This window comes from Pseudorca crassidens, chromosome 19 (assembly GCF_039906515.1).
Source record: "Pseudorca crassidens isolate mPseCra1 chromosome 19, mPseCra1.hap1, whole genome shotgun sequence".
NCBI classification, from domain to species: domain Eukaryota; kingdom Metazoa; phylum Chordata; class Mammalia; order Artiodactyla; family Delphinidae; genus Pseudorca; species Pseudorca crassidens.
Genome location: NC_090314.1, coordinates 36,539,105 through 36,553,333, shown reverse-complemented (window position 1 = coordinate 36,553,333; position 14,229 = coordinate 36,539,105). Strand labels below are relative to the sequence as shown.

The 14,229-nt window shown below is 40.6% G+C and overlaps 1 protein-coding gene and 1 long non-coding RNA gene across 8 annotated transcripts in view; one reads left to right on the top strand and one right to left on the bottom strand.

The window, feature by feature from the left end:
* BCAS3 (BCAS3 microtubule associated cell migration factor) overlaps positions 1-14,229 on the top strand; it is a 572,946-nt gene that overhangs the window by 441,913 nt on the left and 116,804 nt on the right. For 5 of the 7 annotated variants that reach the window (XM_067716301.1, XM_067716302.1, XM_067716299.1 and 2 more), the window contains one exon: positions 5,577-5,633. The exons of the other annotated variants lie outside the window; for them this stretch is intronic. In XM_067716301.1, the coding sequence (XP_067572402.1) occupies positions 5,577-5,633 (57 nt within the window). The remainder of the gene's footprint in view (positions 1-5,576; positions 5,634-14,229) is intronic. 7 annotated transcript variants of the gene reach the window in all.
* On the bottom strand, positions 15-13,212 carry LOC137212674 (uncharacterized). The gene is made up of 3 exons (XR_010937576.1): positions 13,048-13,212; positions 10,124-10,228; positions 15-350 (listed from the first exon to the last, which is right to left on the bottom strand). It is a non-coding gene; the product is annotated as an uncharacterized lncRNA (long non-coding RNA).

Here is a 14,229-nt window from a genome sequence, read left to right as displayed (position 1 = left end):
AAAGAATAGGGGGCTATATCTGGCAGGGTAAGAAGGGGTGGTTTTCATATTTGAACAGAGAAACAGAGACTCATGTGGGAATCTTTGCTGCATTTATGGCACTTTGACAGACCCTTGAAGATAACCAATTGCATGGCCCACGTGCTAGTCCTTCCCTGAAAACCCTCTTGCTTGTGAAGAAAAACTTTAAAAAACCTCAAGTCCCTGAGTTTCATCGTGAGGATTCAGGACCAATTTTCTCTTTCTTAAAAGGAGAAAGAACCAAAATGGTGGGAAATTCTTTGCAAGTCTTGTTTTCTCCTCAGTTGTTCTCTCTCTTCTCCATTGCTGCTGTATCGGCATCTTCAACCCTTGTGAATAAGCATATTGGAAATAATTATTATTATTATCATTATTAAAGTAACTATTGTCTTTATCCTCATTTTAGAGTCATGTATCTATTTAGCAGACCACAGCAGCTAGTCCAAGCTAGTATTGTAAGATACAAAATTATGTTGCTTGCATCAGTTGGGAATTTCGTGGAATTTGCTTCTATTTGACTATATTTCCAGATGGAACCATGTGCCTAAGTGTTTGTTTTAGGCCTCCAAGAAGTCATTCCTTTGCAATGATCTGTAGCCAGACTGCTCTCCCTTGGGACTAACCTGTGTGACTAATTTGAGTAGGAGTGTGATAAACTTTGTCACCGCTTAAAAAGAGGCTAAAAATACTTCCTTTTTTTATTGGGCTTTTTTTCTTTCCCCCTCCATATTATCTAGCAACACTCTTCAAGGGATAATCAAAAGGAGGTGGTGAAGATTAGAGCTGATTGGGAAGGTTCTGAGTACCCAAGCTTCATTTCAGAAGCTTCACACCTTTAAGCCCCGGGGAAAAGTTTTGACCCCTAGCTTTTACAGGTTTTGTTGTAAAATCCGAGCTGCCCAGAACACTTCGTGGCTAATGGCTTTAGCAGAAGTGATTTTACAACTAAAGATGGCCATCAACCAGGCTTGCCGTAGTTCATTGTCCAGATCTAAAAAATGATCGTTAATTTGACTTCTTGTGCCAGTTAAATATTTCTAAAAAGTGTTTCTTTTTAGGTTGCAGTCTTGTGATGCAAACACAGTAAATGGAGGCAGGGCTTCCCTGAAAGGTGGAGCAGACAGACATGGTTTGGAGATGGAGCACATACTGAACTGGGGGCTGCAGAGGAATTCTTGTCTTAACCCTGTTCTCTACTCACTGAGGGACCTTGGCCAAGTCACAGCCTCACAGACCCGTGTTTCGTTAACTTTAAAATGAAAGATTGGACCAGCTCTTTGGTTTTCAAACCTCCCTCTTACCCGTTCCTCCCCAACAGCAGAGCCTTTTCTTCTAGTGAAATTTTTGCAGGACCCCAATATATAAAACAGATACAGGTGGAGATGTTTTGTTAATGGAGGGTACAGGGGAAATCCCTGTGTGGCCTCAGTTCTGGCCCCTGAGACACTTCTACGTTAACCTTTCTTTAAGAGCTCTTCCGGCTGTGGCATTCTATAATTCTAATTAATGTGAATTGAGCACTATGAATATCAGTGGGCCTGGGTTTTTTTTTCACTCAGTACCCACAGAAGGGAGGAAAAACATGGTCTTAAATTTCAGCATGATTTAAATTAGTAGAAGGTGTAATTCATTGATATTAAAGATGAGTATATGTCTAACATACAACTATTAGAAGTTGTGGAAATTCACAATAGAAACCTTCTTCCTTTGCCCCAGAATGCATGGAGCAAGGATGCAGAGGAGTAGATAAATGATAAACCTTCAACCATTAGACCTCACTTCCTATCCATTTCCCACTGCGCCCTAATGCACAGCGCCGTCTTTTTTCTTCTCCTCCTCTCTCAAATCCTAGATCACTGCACAGTTTAGAATTTTGGCCCCAGAAGGGGCTTTTCTTGGTTCCTTATGTCTCTCTCTGTAACTGGAGCCAGCTCTGAAGTACTCTGATTTCTACCTGTCATCTCAGCTAAGACCTTGCAGATTCAAACTGTTGTATAGGATTAAATTCTGTGCCTTCCAGGAAGAATTTCAGAAAGCGTTCCTTTGCTGTTGTTAATTGTAAAATAAACAGGTATCCCTCCCAGGGAGCAGAGTTTCCTTCTCCTTTGGTGGCCTTCCCTCTAGCAATACAGGAGCTGCTGGGACCAGATTTACACCTACAATTCCAGACCAGTTGAGAGCTCCCACTTCAATTTCCCAGTTTGCAGCATTTCGCCAACCCATGTACCAATGGCTAATCATTCCAGCCTTTTCCGAGCCATGGTTTTTCCCCACCAGCAGTTTTTCCACTGATTGCTAGAACTGTACCTCTGAGTCAGGATTTCCCCTCCAAAATACTAATGGCAAATACTGTCTAGCATTTTCTGTCAGCCAGGCACTGTCAACTCATTTGGGCTCTTTGAGAATGGCCAGAGCAAGGCCCAAGTGACAGGATAGGTGCAGAGTTTCCAGAATCCTTCTTGGCTTGTTAGAGAGAGCCGAATGACTTGCAGACGGGCAGGGTGGGTAGATCCCAAACGAGTGTCCTCCAGTTAAAACGTACAACTTGGAGAATTTGGATTTTTTTTTTTTTTTAACAAACAAATGAGCCACTTGAGTTGCTTAAGTATGAAATGATTGTTTGGCAGGTGAAGTTATTATTATTCTATTATGTTAAAAATGATTAACAAGGGCTTAATTTCATTCCAAACAGATTGTGTCAAGGCAACTGGGCGCTGCAGAAGTACAGTGAAATATGAGCTTCTTGAGCCTTTAGTAGAGGCTGAGCTAGAGACCACAGTTAGTCCTACCCTTTTCTAAACAGCCACAGCCATGAAACTTTCTTGACCTTTTCACCTTTAAACTTTGGTTGAACTTGGAAAGAAGACTTTTGAATTATAAAAAAAAAAAGAGAGAGAGGGAGAAAAAAGAGAAGAAAAAAGAAAGGAGGAAAAAAAAAAGGTTGGGGGAGGCTGTGGACGAGATGTGGAGACTGGGAGAAAAGGACTGATTATATGTTAGCGTAACAGTAATAGTAGGAAAATAATCCTCCTCTTGTGTATGAGTTTCTGCTACTGGGAGCCACAGGGTAATCATCTCACATGACATACCCAGAGGCTAATGCTAGTCTGTGCTGTTTTTGAACATATTCAAACAAAGACTGATTATCCAAACAAGAATTTGGACTGCAGCAGTCGGACCAGTTAAATTATAGTTAGTAAAACTTGGCGCCTTCCGAGCTTGGAATGTTACAATTGCAGCTGGATCTTCGTTTGTCAGGCAGCCTCACTAAACAATAAAACCGGAGATTTTTATCTCCCCGGGACTCAGTTTAACTCCTTGGATGCAAAGAGAGAAGTGCCAACTCTCACAGCTTGGGCTCCTGGCAGCCTCTGTCTCTCCAGTCCCGCCGGAGTTAATGAGGCATCGGCGTTTTCGTGGGGTTCTGTAGGGAAGTGGGAGTGTGAAGGCAAGTTGCTCATTTTCTTATTAGAGAGAGAATTGTTGTTATTTGTTTATTCCTCTAATTAACCTTTACTAAGTGCTACTGTGGACAAAGCCCTGTGCTAGGTACTCTGTTTATGTACAAATGCCTATAACAGACAGCATAAAATAGTTGTCAGAAGGTTACAAGATATTATGAGTAATTTAGTGGAGAGAGATGGGGAAGATAAAAAAAAGGCTTTTTGAAGAAGATGTTATTTGAACAGTAGGCTTGAATCTTCAAAGGTGACTCTAATGGTGATTTTATGCAGAGGGCACGACACAAATAAAGTAGTAGAGGCAGGAAGGTTGGATAGTGGATGTGAAGGGAAGTAGTAGAAGCGAAGGCTGAAAAAGTTGATTGAGACTAAAAGTAGTCTGGGAATGTCAGGCCTAAGAGAGCGGCCTTTAAAAGTTATCTTCTGTTTTTATAATACATAGCTGTCTTTAATAATAAGTTAACATATATTGAAAGTTTATCTTTTTTTTTTGGACATTGAGTGCTCATAATAATTCTCTGAGAAAACTGCGATTCAGAGAAACTAGTAACTTGCCCAAGATCACACAGCTCATAAGTAGCAGAGTCAAGGTCAAACCCAGACTGACTATAAACCCTCTCCCCGACTCTTAACGACTTTTCTGTTCTCCTCTCTACACCTTTTAAATTTGCTGACTTTATGATCACAGTGCACAGTGGATTAGGCATGTTCTTCTATGGAGGCAAGCATGGATTACCACTGTTCTTGAACTGGATGGTTCTAGTGAAAAGAGTCACTTTACATGGATGATCTTTATATCAGAGGTCAATATACAGTTACCACGATCACCACTCTGAGTTGGTTTAAGCATATGGGTTGTAATTACAAGTTCGTGTGAACAAGAGTGTTTCTTCTTGACCCATCCCATCATAACGAGACAATCTGCTCTCCTAGTTACGTCTGGCAGTAATTTTATGGTAGTACAGGGCCGACTTTGGCAGTCAAGGTCCAAAGCATTTATGACTTTGCCTTTTCTGAGAAACACAGTCGATACGATGAATATATGGCTCCCCGTTCCCTGCTTCCACAGGGCATCTTCACCGTGTTCTTATCCTCTGCTGACCCTGCCACTGTCTTGTTTTCTTTCCTGTCCTCTTTGATATACTCTGTTATTGTAAGCCAGGCTTGTGGCTTCTGGCAGGGGTGATTGGCAGGGTCAGTCAGACATAAGCGCTGAAACGTGTGTCCCAGAGGTGGAAGCCAGATTTCCTCTCCGGGCCCTGAGGCCAACTCCTGTGATGGCTTTGTGGCTAGAAATAGCAAAAATCGAAATGCGTATTGCAGATAGTCCAGACAAGCAAATAAGAAATCGAAATGCTTGAATGCTTCAGATTTTTAACTTTACTAGTGGATATTTTTAACAACGGAAGCAATATAACCTATCTTTGTGTCAATTTTTCCTACGTATAGGATGGGTTTACAGTTCTTAGGGGAAGATCAGGTGCTGATTTAGTGAGTTTATTTTTGAGAAGCAAAAGCAAGAGTGAATAAAATGGGTTACCATACTGTAGATAGTGGGAGTTGATTGGCACCAACATCCTTATTTAGCTTGGGTTAAAAGTGAATTTGGAGAGGAAATACTAGCTTGAACAGAATTATCATCAAGGATAGTTACATACCCAAGAGGAAAGCCTAGGTTTGAAATACTGACAGATTAGGGGGGTGGGTATTTGTTTGCTTTATTTTGTTATTTAATTCAATTTGCAAGGCCTCTAGTAGATAGCTCTGACACCTTTGAGAAAACTGTTGAAATTCCAGAGACAAGCTTTCTATAACTTATGATGCTTTTGGAAATTTGGGTGGCCTAACGATGAGCAATTCTTCCTTTCTGATGTTAATCATTTGTATTTTTATCAGTGGCTCTAAAATTAATATAAAAAGGGAACTTCATTTATTTTGGGCAGTCATGTTTCAGGAGTAGCAGAGGATAACATGCTACTGTTAAGATCTAGATCATGCTAAAAGTATTAAACTTAGCTTTTGGAGATTAGGTTTTCCCTACTTAAAATTAAGAACTTAAAGATTTTAATCAAGATAATCTTACAATGTCTTAAGGTGCAACTTATTCGGGAGGTGATACCGCTTGGAATAGTAAAGACCAAAGGAGAAATTGTGAGTTAATGTTTACTCTTTTATTACTATTTTAATCAAATGGCTTTACAACTTGACCTTTTAAATGTGAATATATTTTTTTAAAAGAACACTCAGGTGTGTGAAGCCATACTGTTGTATTGGAAGTTCGCAGGCCTAAAAGTCTTATACTTGAGTTTTAAATATGTATATGATAAAAATATTTTGATTGGGATTTTCTGTGAGGGCAGTTACATTCTCCTTGTGACCTGCATTTTGGTGTGGGTATTTGGATGTTTGGGAACTGTAAGCATGTCACCTCATATAATAATAATAATAATAGCAGTAACTACCATTTATTGAATGCCTACTCTGTGATGGACACTTTTTTTGCGTGTGTGTGATAAAGACTTTATGTGCATATTTTCTTATCCTCACAACTATCCTGCCAGATAGAATAGTATTTATATTTTTAAGAGAACTGAGCCTAAGATAAGTGTTAGGGCCAGGCTTTGAACCCAGGATTATCTGACCCCAAAGTCCATATTCTTTCCACTGCACCATGATATTACAATGGAATGAGTTGTAGTTGATGCTCGTTTAAAACTTATCCATTTTAGCACACATACTCTAAGAAGTTCAAGACCGATCTTATCTTACTCAGTAGACTGGATTCATTTACCTGTGTCTTTCAGCCCTGTGACTGACTATAAAGGGCTCATTTCTTTTAAATTAAATTCAAAAACACTGAAGTAAGTCTTAACTAAAACCTTCCCCCAAAAGAAGCATTCTTAAATAGTACCAAGGGTGGTTGTTCTTGAGAGGATTTTGATGAATTCAAGGGTAAAAATAGTCTAGCCATTTGATTAGATTTCAATATGCCACCCTTACTTGGGAACTTTCCTCTGTTTAGACAGGAGAGGACTCTTGCCATGAGAAACTGTCTGCTCCCTCCCCGACAACTCTCACTCCCTGTCTCTCACCCTTCAGAAGAGGCCAACCTGAAATTACAATCCAATTAGGCTTTCTTTGGGGGACCCTCAATACGATAGACACACTGAATTAGGTAGATTTGACATTAGAGGTTTGACTATTTGAAGGTGATTCCGGAAATCAATAAGGAGTTTGCTCTTTCTACCGATTTGTAGGTTGGTATACAGGAGAGAGTGGCAAAGCCAGTGAACCAGCCTGTTTGACCACCGAGCGCCTGTATCTCCCTTTGTCTCTGCTGTTCTCTACTTGTTGTCTTGTGCCAGGATTTAATACACACACACACACGCACACACACACACACACACACACACACGCATACACACACCCCAAATGACTTAGCCATCTCCTTATGCTAATAACAGAAGAGAAGAGAAAGTAAATAAGCCTAATAAAATAATAATTTTGAGATAAAACCAGTTTAAAATTGTACTTTCTCCCCTACTCATAGCATATGACACATAGGGGTTGAAACAAGGTTTGTTGAGTAAATGCTTAAGTTTTCTGAGAAGGCTAAGAGCCTTCAGGATAATAGAATAAGATTCAGTGTGTGTGTGTGTGTGTGTGTGTGTGTATGTTTTAATTAAAGGGGAATGGTTTCTCGGTGATAAGTATATCTAGGACCAGAATGGCTCTTGTTATTCAAGATGAAGAAGCCAAGAACATGAAGAAGACAGTATAAATATCAGAACCCAAAAGAGACTCTTAGATATGTCCCGATGAGCCCTAAGTCACTATACCTAAAACACATAAAGACGTTTAGAGTGGTGTTTTAATAACTTTCATGTCTATTTTGGACTCAGTCCATATTTGGTTAATGTTGCCAGACCCAGATTATAGCTATCCTCCCTTTATATCTGATGCTTTAGACATGATGAGAACTTCTTCACTGACTAGCCCGTGACGCTTAGACCCTTCCTCCGATTAGAAAGACATCACTGACTGCAAGCTATAGCAAAGAGCTGCTGTACAGAACCTGCAGTTAACAGAGCTGCTGTACAGAACCTGCAGTTAACAATCTCCTGAGATGAAAAGAACCTGGAATTCAGGAAGCTAAAGGAAAAATTCACCTTCAGAGCCTCACTTCTGCCAGTCAACCTGCTTTTTTACAGAGGTTTATCCCACTTCTGAGCCGATGTTTAGGAGAAGGAATAGTGTTGATCAGTTTTCCAAAGATTGTCATGTCCCGCGCTGCCTTTATGAACTAATCCCTAATCCCAGTTTCTTCCAAACAGATTGAGAACTTTATAATCTCATATAATGGGTTGCATACTATCTCATTATTGGATATATCAGGATTTATTTTGCCAGTTCTTTAGAAGATAGTGTCTTTAGAAGACAAATAAGTAGGTTTTCAACACGCTAAAAAAAGCAAAAAAAAAACTAAGGAAAGTCCATTCAGTCTGTGGAAATAGCATCGGCAAAGGCATCAGTTTGAAAACAGTGTGACTAGAAGTTAGCAAAAATGTGTCATAAAAGAAAAACAATAGGTAAAATTCAGAAGATTTTTACTTTATTATTAAAATTGCCTGATGCTCACAGACTTCATTTATTCTACATTTTACAAAATGGGATATACAGGGAAGGAGCAATGTTTTTTAAGACTTAACTGAAACTCCATAGGATTTGTGATTTCACTATTCATCCTCCTAAACGCAGTGTAATAGACTATAATTTTAGGCAGTATTTAAGCAAATATTACTGATAAATTAATAAAGTTGCTTATTTTATTTATTTATTTATTTAGGCTGCATTGGGTCTTCGTTGCTGCTGTGGGCTTTCTCTAGTTGTGGCGAGCGGGGGCTTACTCTTCGTTGCGATGCGCGGGCTTCTCATTACAGTGACTTCTCTTGTTGCGGAGCATGGACTCTAGGCTCACGGGCTTCAGTAGTTGTGGCTCGTGGGCTCTAGAGCACAGGCTCAGTAGTTGCGGTGCATGGGCTTAATTGCTCCGCAACATGTGGGGTCTTTCTGGACCAGGGATCGAACCCGTGTCCCCTGCATTGGCAGGTGGATTCTTAACCACTGCACCACCAGGGAAGTCCTAAAGTTGCTTATTTTAGAAGATGTAAAAGTTGTTCCCATATTATCTGATGTCAATCAGTTTTTCTCTCTGGTCGAAATTTTATATGTAAAACTCAAAGTCATAGAAGTCCTCTGCCTACTATTCAGTGGTTTCAGATGGTAGGCTTTAACGTAACAACTGTGAGATGTTGGGCTATCATAAAAACCAGTTCCTCAGGGAACACCTAAATTTAGTACTTCTTTTTAATGGTAGTGAAAGTCTCATTGAAAGAAAAAACAACAGGAGATTGTTAGGGGACCTCTTACTGCCTAGTCCTGAGGGATATGGAGCTGATGGGACACCTCTTTAGGTCTAGAGACCTGTTCTTTGTGGACTCAATGTAATGTCAAAGCTGGAAGGCTTCCTACTCTGACATGTGAAAAACCTGACACTCTGAGGGTTCAAGTGATCTATGTACAGCGATTGACAGGGCTGATACTTACAATCCCAGCCTTCTAGCACCTGGATTTGGCCTTCCTTACATACTGATCAAGGATTGTTTTCTGTCCTGGGAGAACCCTGGACCTATCATGACCCCAGACCTGGTCTAAGGTGGCATTCTAGAGATGGTTGAGTTAGGAATAGGTCTAAAGTAGGTTGAAATTGGTCCCTGGGTCTCTCCCTCCACTTCCAAAACTGTCTAAGGATTTCGAGGAGCCCCAGCCGTCAGAGGGTACACTAGGGGTAGTATTGTATATCCAGTAATATTTTGGACATGACCTACCTGGCATGGCCTGATTGGAGATTGAATACCTGAATTATACCAGCTGCTGCAGGTGAGCTCTCTTGGTTGGCAAGAGAATTTCCTTTTCTTTTTTAATGCAAATCATGCTTTCGTTTTAATATAATATCGACCATTCAGCCTTGACATGATTTAAAATGAATGTGGCTAGTTTTGCCTATGAATATGTGTGTAGAATAACTTAATTGACAAGCAGTCATGAAGTTCTCCTTGAGGCTGATGTTATCCCATCATTCAGAGACCCATTTTGGTTAATTTGTTTTTTCATATAGTTTCTGGTGGGAAAAATGCATTGCTTTCCTACTGAAATTAACTTGATTGAAATGTCTTAGACTTTGTCATTTTCCAGCGGCTGAACAGGTTATTTCCCAAGTGTTTAATTTTTTAAGTACAGTGTATGTTAATGTAACTGCTACTTTCTCACATTCATCATTCCATGAAAAATTATCAACTGCATGCATTGAACAGATTTATATTTACATTCCAAATTCCCATTCACTGTAGGGTTTATTTAACTTTGAAGATATCATGGAAATTTGATAAAGATGAGGTTTTTAAAAACTTGTACCATTTATTGATTTGCTAAATATAATTTTCACATTTTCTTTAAAGTATTCTATACTATATCTTTCAGAAGGAAACACTTAAAGAGTAATGCAATCTACAGGAACTGTTCAATCAGAAATAATGAGTGGAGAGGTCACTTGTCAAGAACATATTTTTTGAAATACTTACATTTAAGGGTTTCCAGTCTTCGAGGTAAAAAGTTCTGCCATGAAAAATATGGACTGCATCGGGCTTCTGAATTCTATACAACATGTCACGATTTTTGCTCCTGGGCTAAAGATAGAAAGTAAAATAAAATGTTCTTTGTCTGTTTAGTTATCCTTGACTCCGTGAAATTCTCCAAAGTAATTACTGGTGACCACAATACCACCTACCAGCAAGAACAGCCTTGACCCTGTGCCAGCTGCCTTATTGCTGACCACAGCTGCTCTTGACTAGAGCAGATGTTTCTCCTTTTGCCTTGCCAGTAAAATTTTATTGATCAGTTTTGCACATAGAGAGCAGTATACTCTGCCTGAAGAGCGGCCAGAGATCTTAGCCACCTTGTACAAGAAGGTTAGATTTCCCCTCTCTACCATGAGGTCCCCACTCCCAGGTTCTGTGCATCCTACTTCCCAGGCCTCGGGACTTGTAAACTGCAGTCCTCTTGGGTTTGCTTCCCTACCCACCCATGTAATTTTCCCAAAGAAAATAATGTTGGAAGAGCAACCACACTTGTGGTTGCAACTTGCTGCTTTAAAAGGCTGTCACATTAGAACTTTGCTCCTACCAGCTGTGGGTTTGCAAAAAGGAGTTAGGGTACTTTGTTGGGATGTTTTGTTAGGATGCTTTTCTGAATTTTTCCACATCTCTTCGGTTTGGATGTTGACTTGGAAATCTCTTTTGAATTAGCTTCTTTTGGAGAGCTTTCTGCCTTCCTGAACACTTCTTGAATCCTTGCCCCACTAAGGCAGCCAAAGGAACTTCTTCTGATTGTACGTATCAAGGGTGGCACCCTGTTTGAGTTTGAAAGTTGAAGCACTTTAAAGGCCTGTATTTTGCTTTGGCTGATTTAATACAGTTTCCCTGTGTTGCTTGTCCAGAGGTAAAGGAATAGATTTTTGAGTTGAAGCTGAAGGGAGGACAGGTAAGATATAAGATCAGAGGGTAAAGGCCATATGGTGAGAATTTGTCTGCCTTGTGCTTTCGTAACAGGAAGTGGCCCTGACCTGAGTCCCTCAATGTTCATTCCAGGAGTGTGTCATTGTGGAAATTTATCTAGCCAGCTCTGTGGGCAGATGACCAGTTCTGATAGCCTGATTTTAAGGCTCCTAACACATATGATACCAGGACTTCATTGAATATTCTATTTAGTCCATATTAGGATACATAGGTCAAGGTGAGTGATTACTTTTAGATCTATAGGTCAGGAAGTTTGAGGCACATTTAATGCTTTAGACCACTTGGAGTAGTTTAAAGTAGTAGTATATTCTCAAATACTTGTAACACAAAACTTGATTCTTCTTTGATCTTAAAAAGAGGAGCTTTTGTATATTCTTTTGCTACTTTCTCTGCTACTCCTGTAAAAATTTATTTTTAAAGTAAGAGCCTTGAAAGCAATATCAGCACTGCTAGACTGGGTATTTGGCACAGGACTTGGGCTTTTTTTTTTTCATGTTCCCAGAGCAGAGCACTCTTTAAACTAGGATGAGAAAGTTAATTTTAATCCTCCAAAGGCTTATTTGCTAGCACAAAAGGTCATGAAACACACCCAAAAACTATATTGCTGAGATCTTAAGGAGAGAGATCTCAGCAGCAGAGATGGACTCCAGTATCCCAACACAGAATTATTTCCCTGGGTGGAGAAACAGTTTGTTTTAGACTTCCCTGTCGGTCCAGTGGTTAAGACTCAGCACTTCCATTGCGGGGGGCACGGGTTTGATCCCTGGTCGGGGAACTAAGATCCCGCATGCCTCATGGCACGGCGGAAAAAAAACAAACAAAAAAACCCAGTTTGTTTTAGGAGCACCAATGAATGCAAAAATGACTGAATGGAAGGGCTTTCCCTTAACCTGTCTAAGGGAAACTCTTGGTTTCACATTGTTTCATCCCAGAAGAGAATTCTTTAGAAGTGGTTATAAAATGGTGGTAGAAGAAGTTATTTCCAGGATGTTTAAGTAGCTGTTCTCTGTCCAATCTTTTTATAATTATAACCACTTGACCTATGATCTGTCAAAAAAGAGAAAGACTTGCCATATCTAGCTTGTAGACCCCTGGAGTATGAAAATAGGATGACCCAATTTTTCAAAGCTTTCTTTTGAGCCAATTTTTTTCGGTTATTAAAATGTCACCTGCCCCAGAGATTACGAATCACAAATTGGGGACTTCCTTGGTGGCACAGTGGTTAAGAATCCGCCTGCCAATGCAGGGGACACGGGTTCGAGCTCTGGTCCGGGAAGATCCCACATGCCGCGGGACAACTAAGCCCGTGTGCCACAACTACTGAGCCTGCGCTCCAGAGCCTGCGAACCACAACTACTGAGCCCGCATGCCACAACTGCTGAAGCCTGCGCGCCTAGAGCCCGTGCTCCGCAACAAGAGAAGCCACCGCAATGAGAAGCCTGAGCACTGCGATGAAGAGTAGCCCCCACTCACTGCAACTAGAGAAAGCCCACACACGGCAACAAAGACCCAATGCAGACAAAAAAAAAAAAAATTCAGTTTTGATAGATTTATAAACAACTGCTCCTTCACATTGTGGATTCTGACACATTATGAAAATCGGCCCTGCTGAGCCATTGCAAGAATTCTCAATATATTGTGCAAGTTTTGATGGCAAGGGAACTGAGAGGAAGGCTTGTTTTTCATAAAAAAAAAATTGCTTTAGAAACTAAGGTTGTAACTGAGCACTGCTCTGTACTGTATCAAGCCATAATATCCAGTGAGTCATGAAGACATTAGGGAAACACTGGAGACATCATAAGAAACATTTGAGTTAATGTTTGAGATAAGGAAGATGGCTATCTCTGAAAAGAAACTGAAATTAAAGGGCACATGGTCCCATTTTCAGATGACTAAAGGGAATTCCTTCCAGTGACGCTTCCTTTACTCACCGATGGTCATCCTGTAGGTGGTGAAGAGCCAGGTGGAGAACTAGAAACCAGGTTTCTGAGCTCCCGTAGGCCATGAGACCTTGGGTAAATAACTTGCCCGTGTTGGCTTCAGTTCCTCACCTGAAAATGAGTGATGGACTACATCATCTCCATGGATCCTTCTGGTCGAAGGAGTCTCTGTAAATCTGGTTTTTGAACATTGTGTTATATTAGATGTTCCTGGAAAGGTTTTATCATTTGTGGCTGCCATTGTGGTGCTTTGTGTCACTGGGAGTACTTAATACTTGGACCACTCAAGAGACAGTTTCCTCCTGGCCAGGAATCCAGATGGCCAAATGCTCCCATCCCCCGGCCCTGCCCCAAGAAACCCTTCGCTCAGAAAGGTCATTTCATTTCCTGTGAGCCTGTGATTCAGGTTTATATCACTGGTCCAAGAGCTGGGCATCATTTGTCCATCTGGAGGGTGGGACAATGGAGACCTCAGCCCCTCAGACTCTGTCAAGTGACCCAGCCTTCCGGGGAGTTGTCAGCCTGGTGACAAGCTGGTGGAGAGCCCAATCCTCTGTTAACTTCAGGCCTAATTCTAATGAATTTGGGATTCCTTGCTGAAGAGCAAACTGGATCTTGGTATGTCCAAGACTCTGCCCTTGAAACCTCTGGGCTGATGACTGATATGTTAGTCTCTTGGGACAGGCCTGTACAGTTGAGAAAAGTAGCAAGAGCATCAGATCTCCGTGGGTCATCTGGCCCCCATAAAAAAGCAATAGCAAACTGGGAAAAGGCTAGACTGCACAGTTCCCAGCTATACTGGCTTATTAGACAAAGCCACCCACTCCATCTTTGTTTATAGAACTCATTTTCAGGAACAAGTGTTTTATAGTGAGGTGGATGTTGTTAAGAAGCTATTTATAATGGAAGATCTCAAATATGTGAGCCCTCTATCAAGCTTGATCTAAAGGAACTTTGATGGGTGGCAGTTTAGGAGAAAAAGGGAGAAAAGGATAAGGAAAAAAAACTAATAAAAATAGCTGAGATCACTCAACAGTTATCAAGAAACAGATACTACAGTTTTATAACACTAAGTACTAAAAGTATATGCACTCTTAAAAGGCAATTAAAACGTATGCTCTGAAACTATAAAACATTTTCTTTTCATCTGCAACATAGAGGGCAGATTACAAC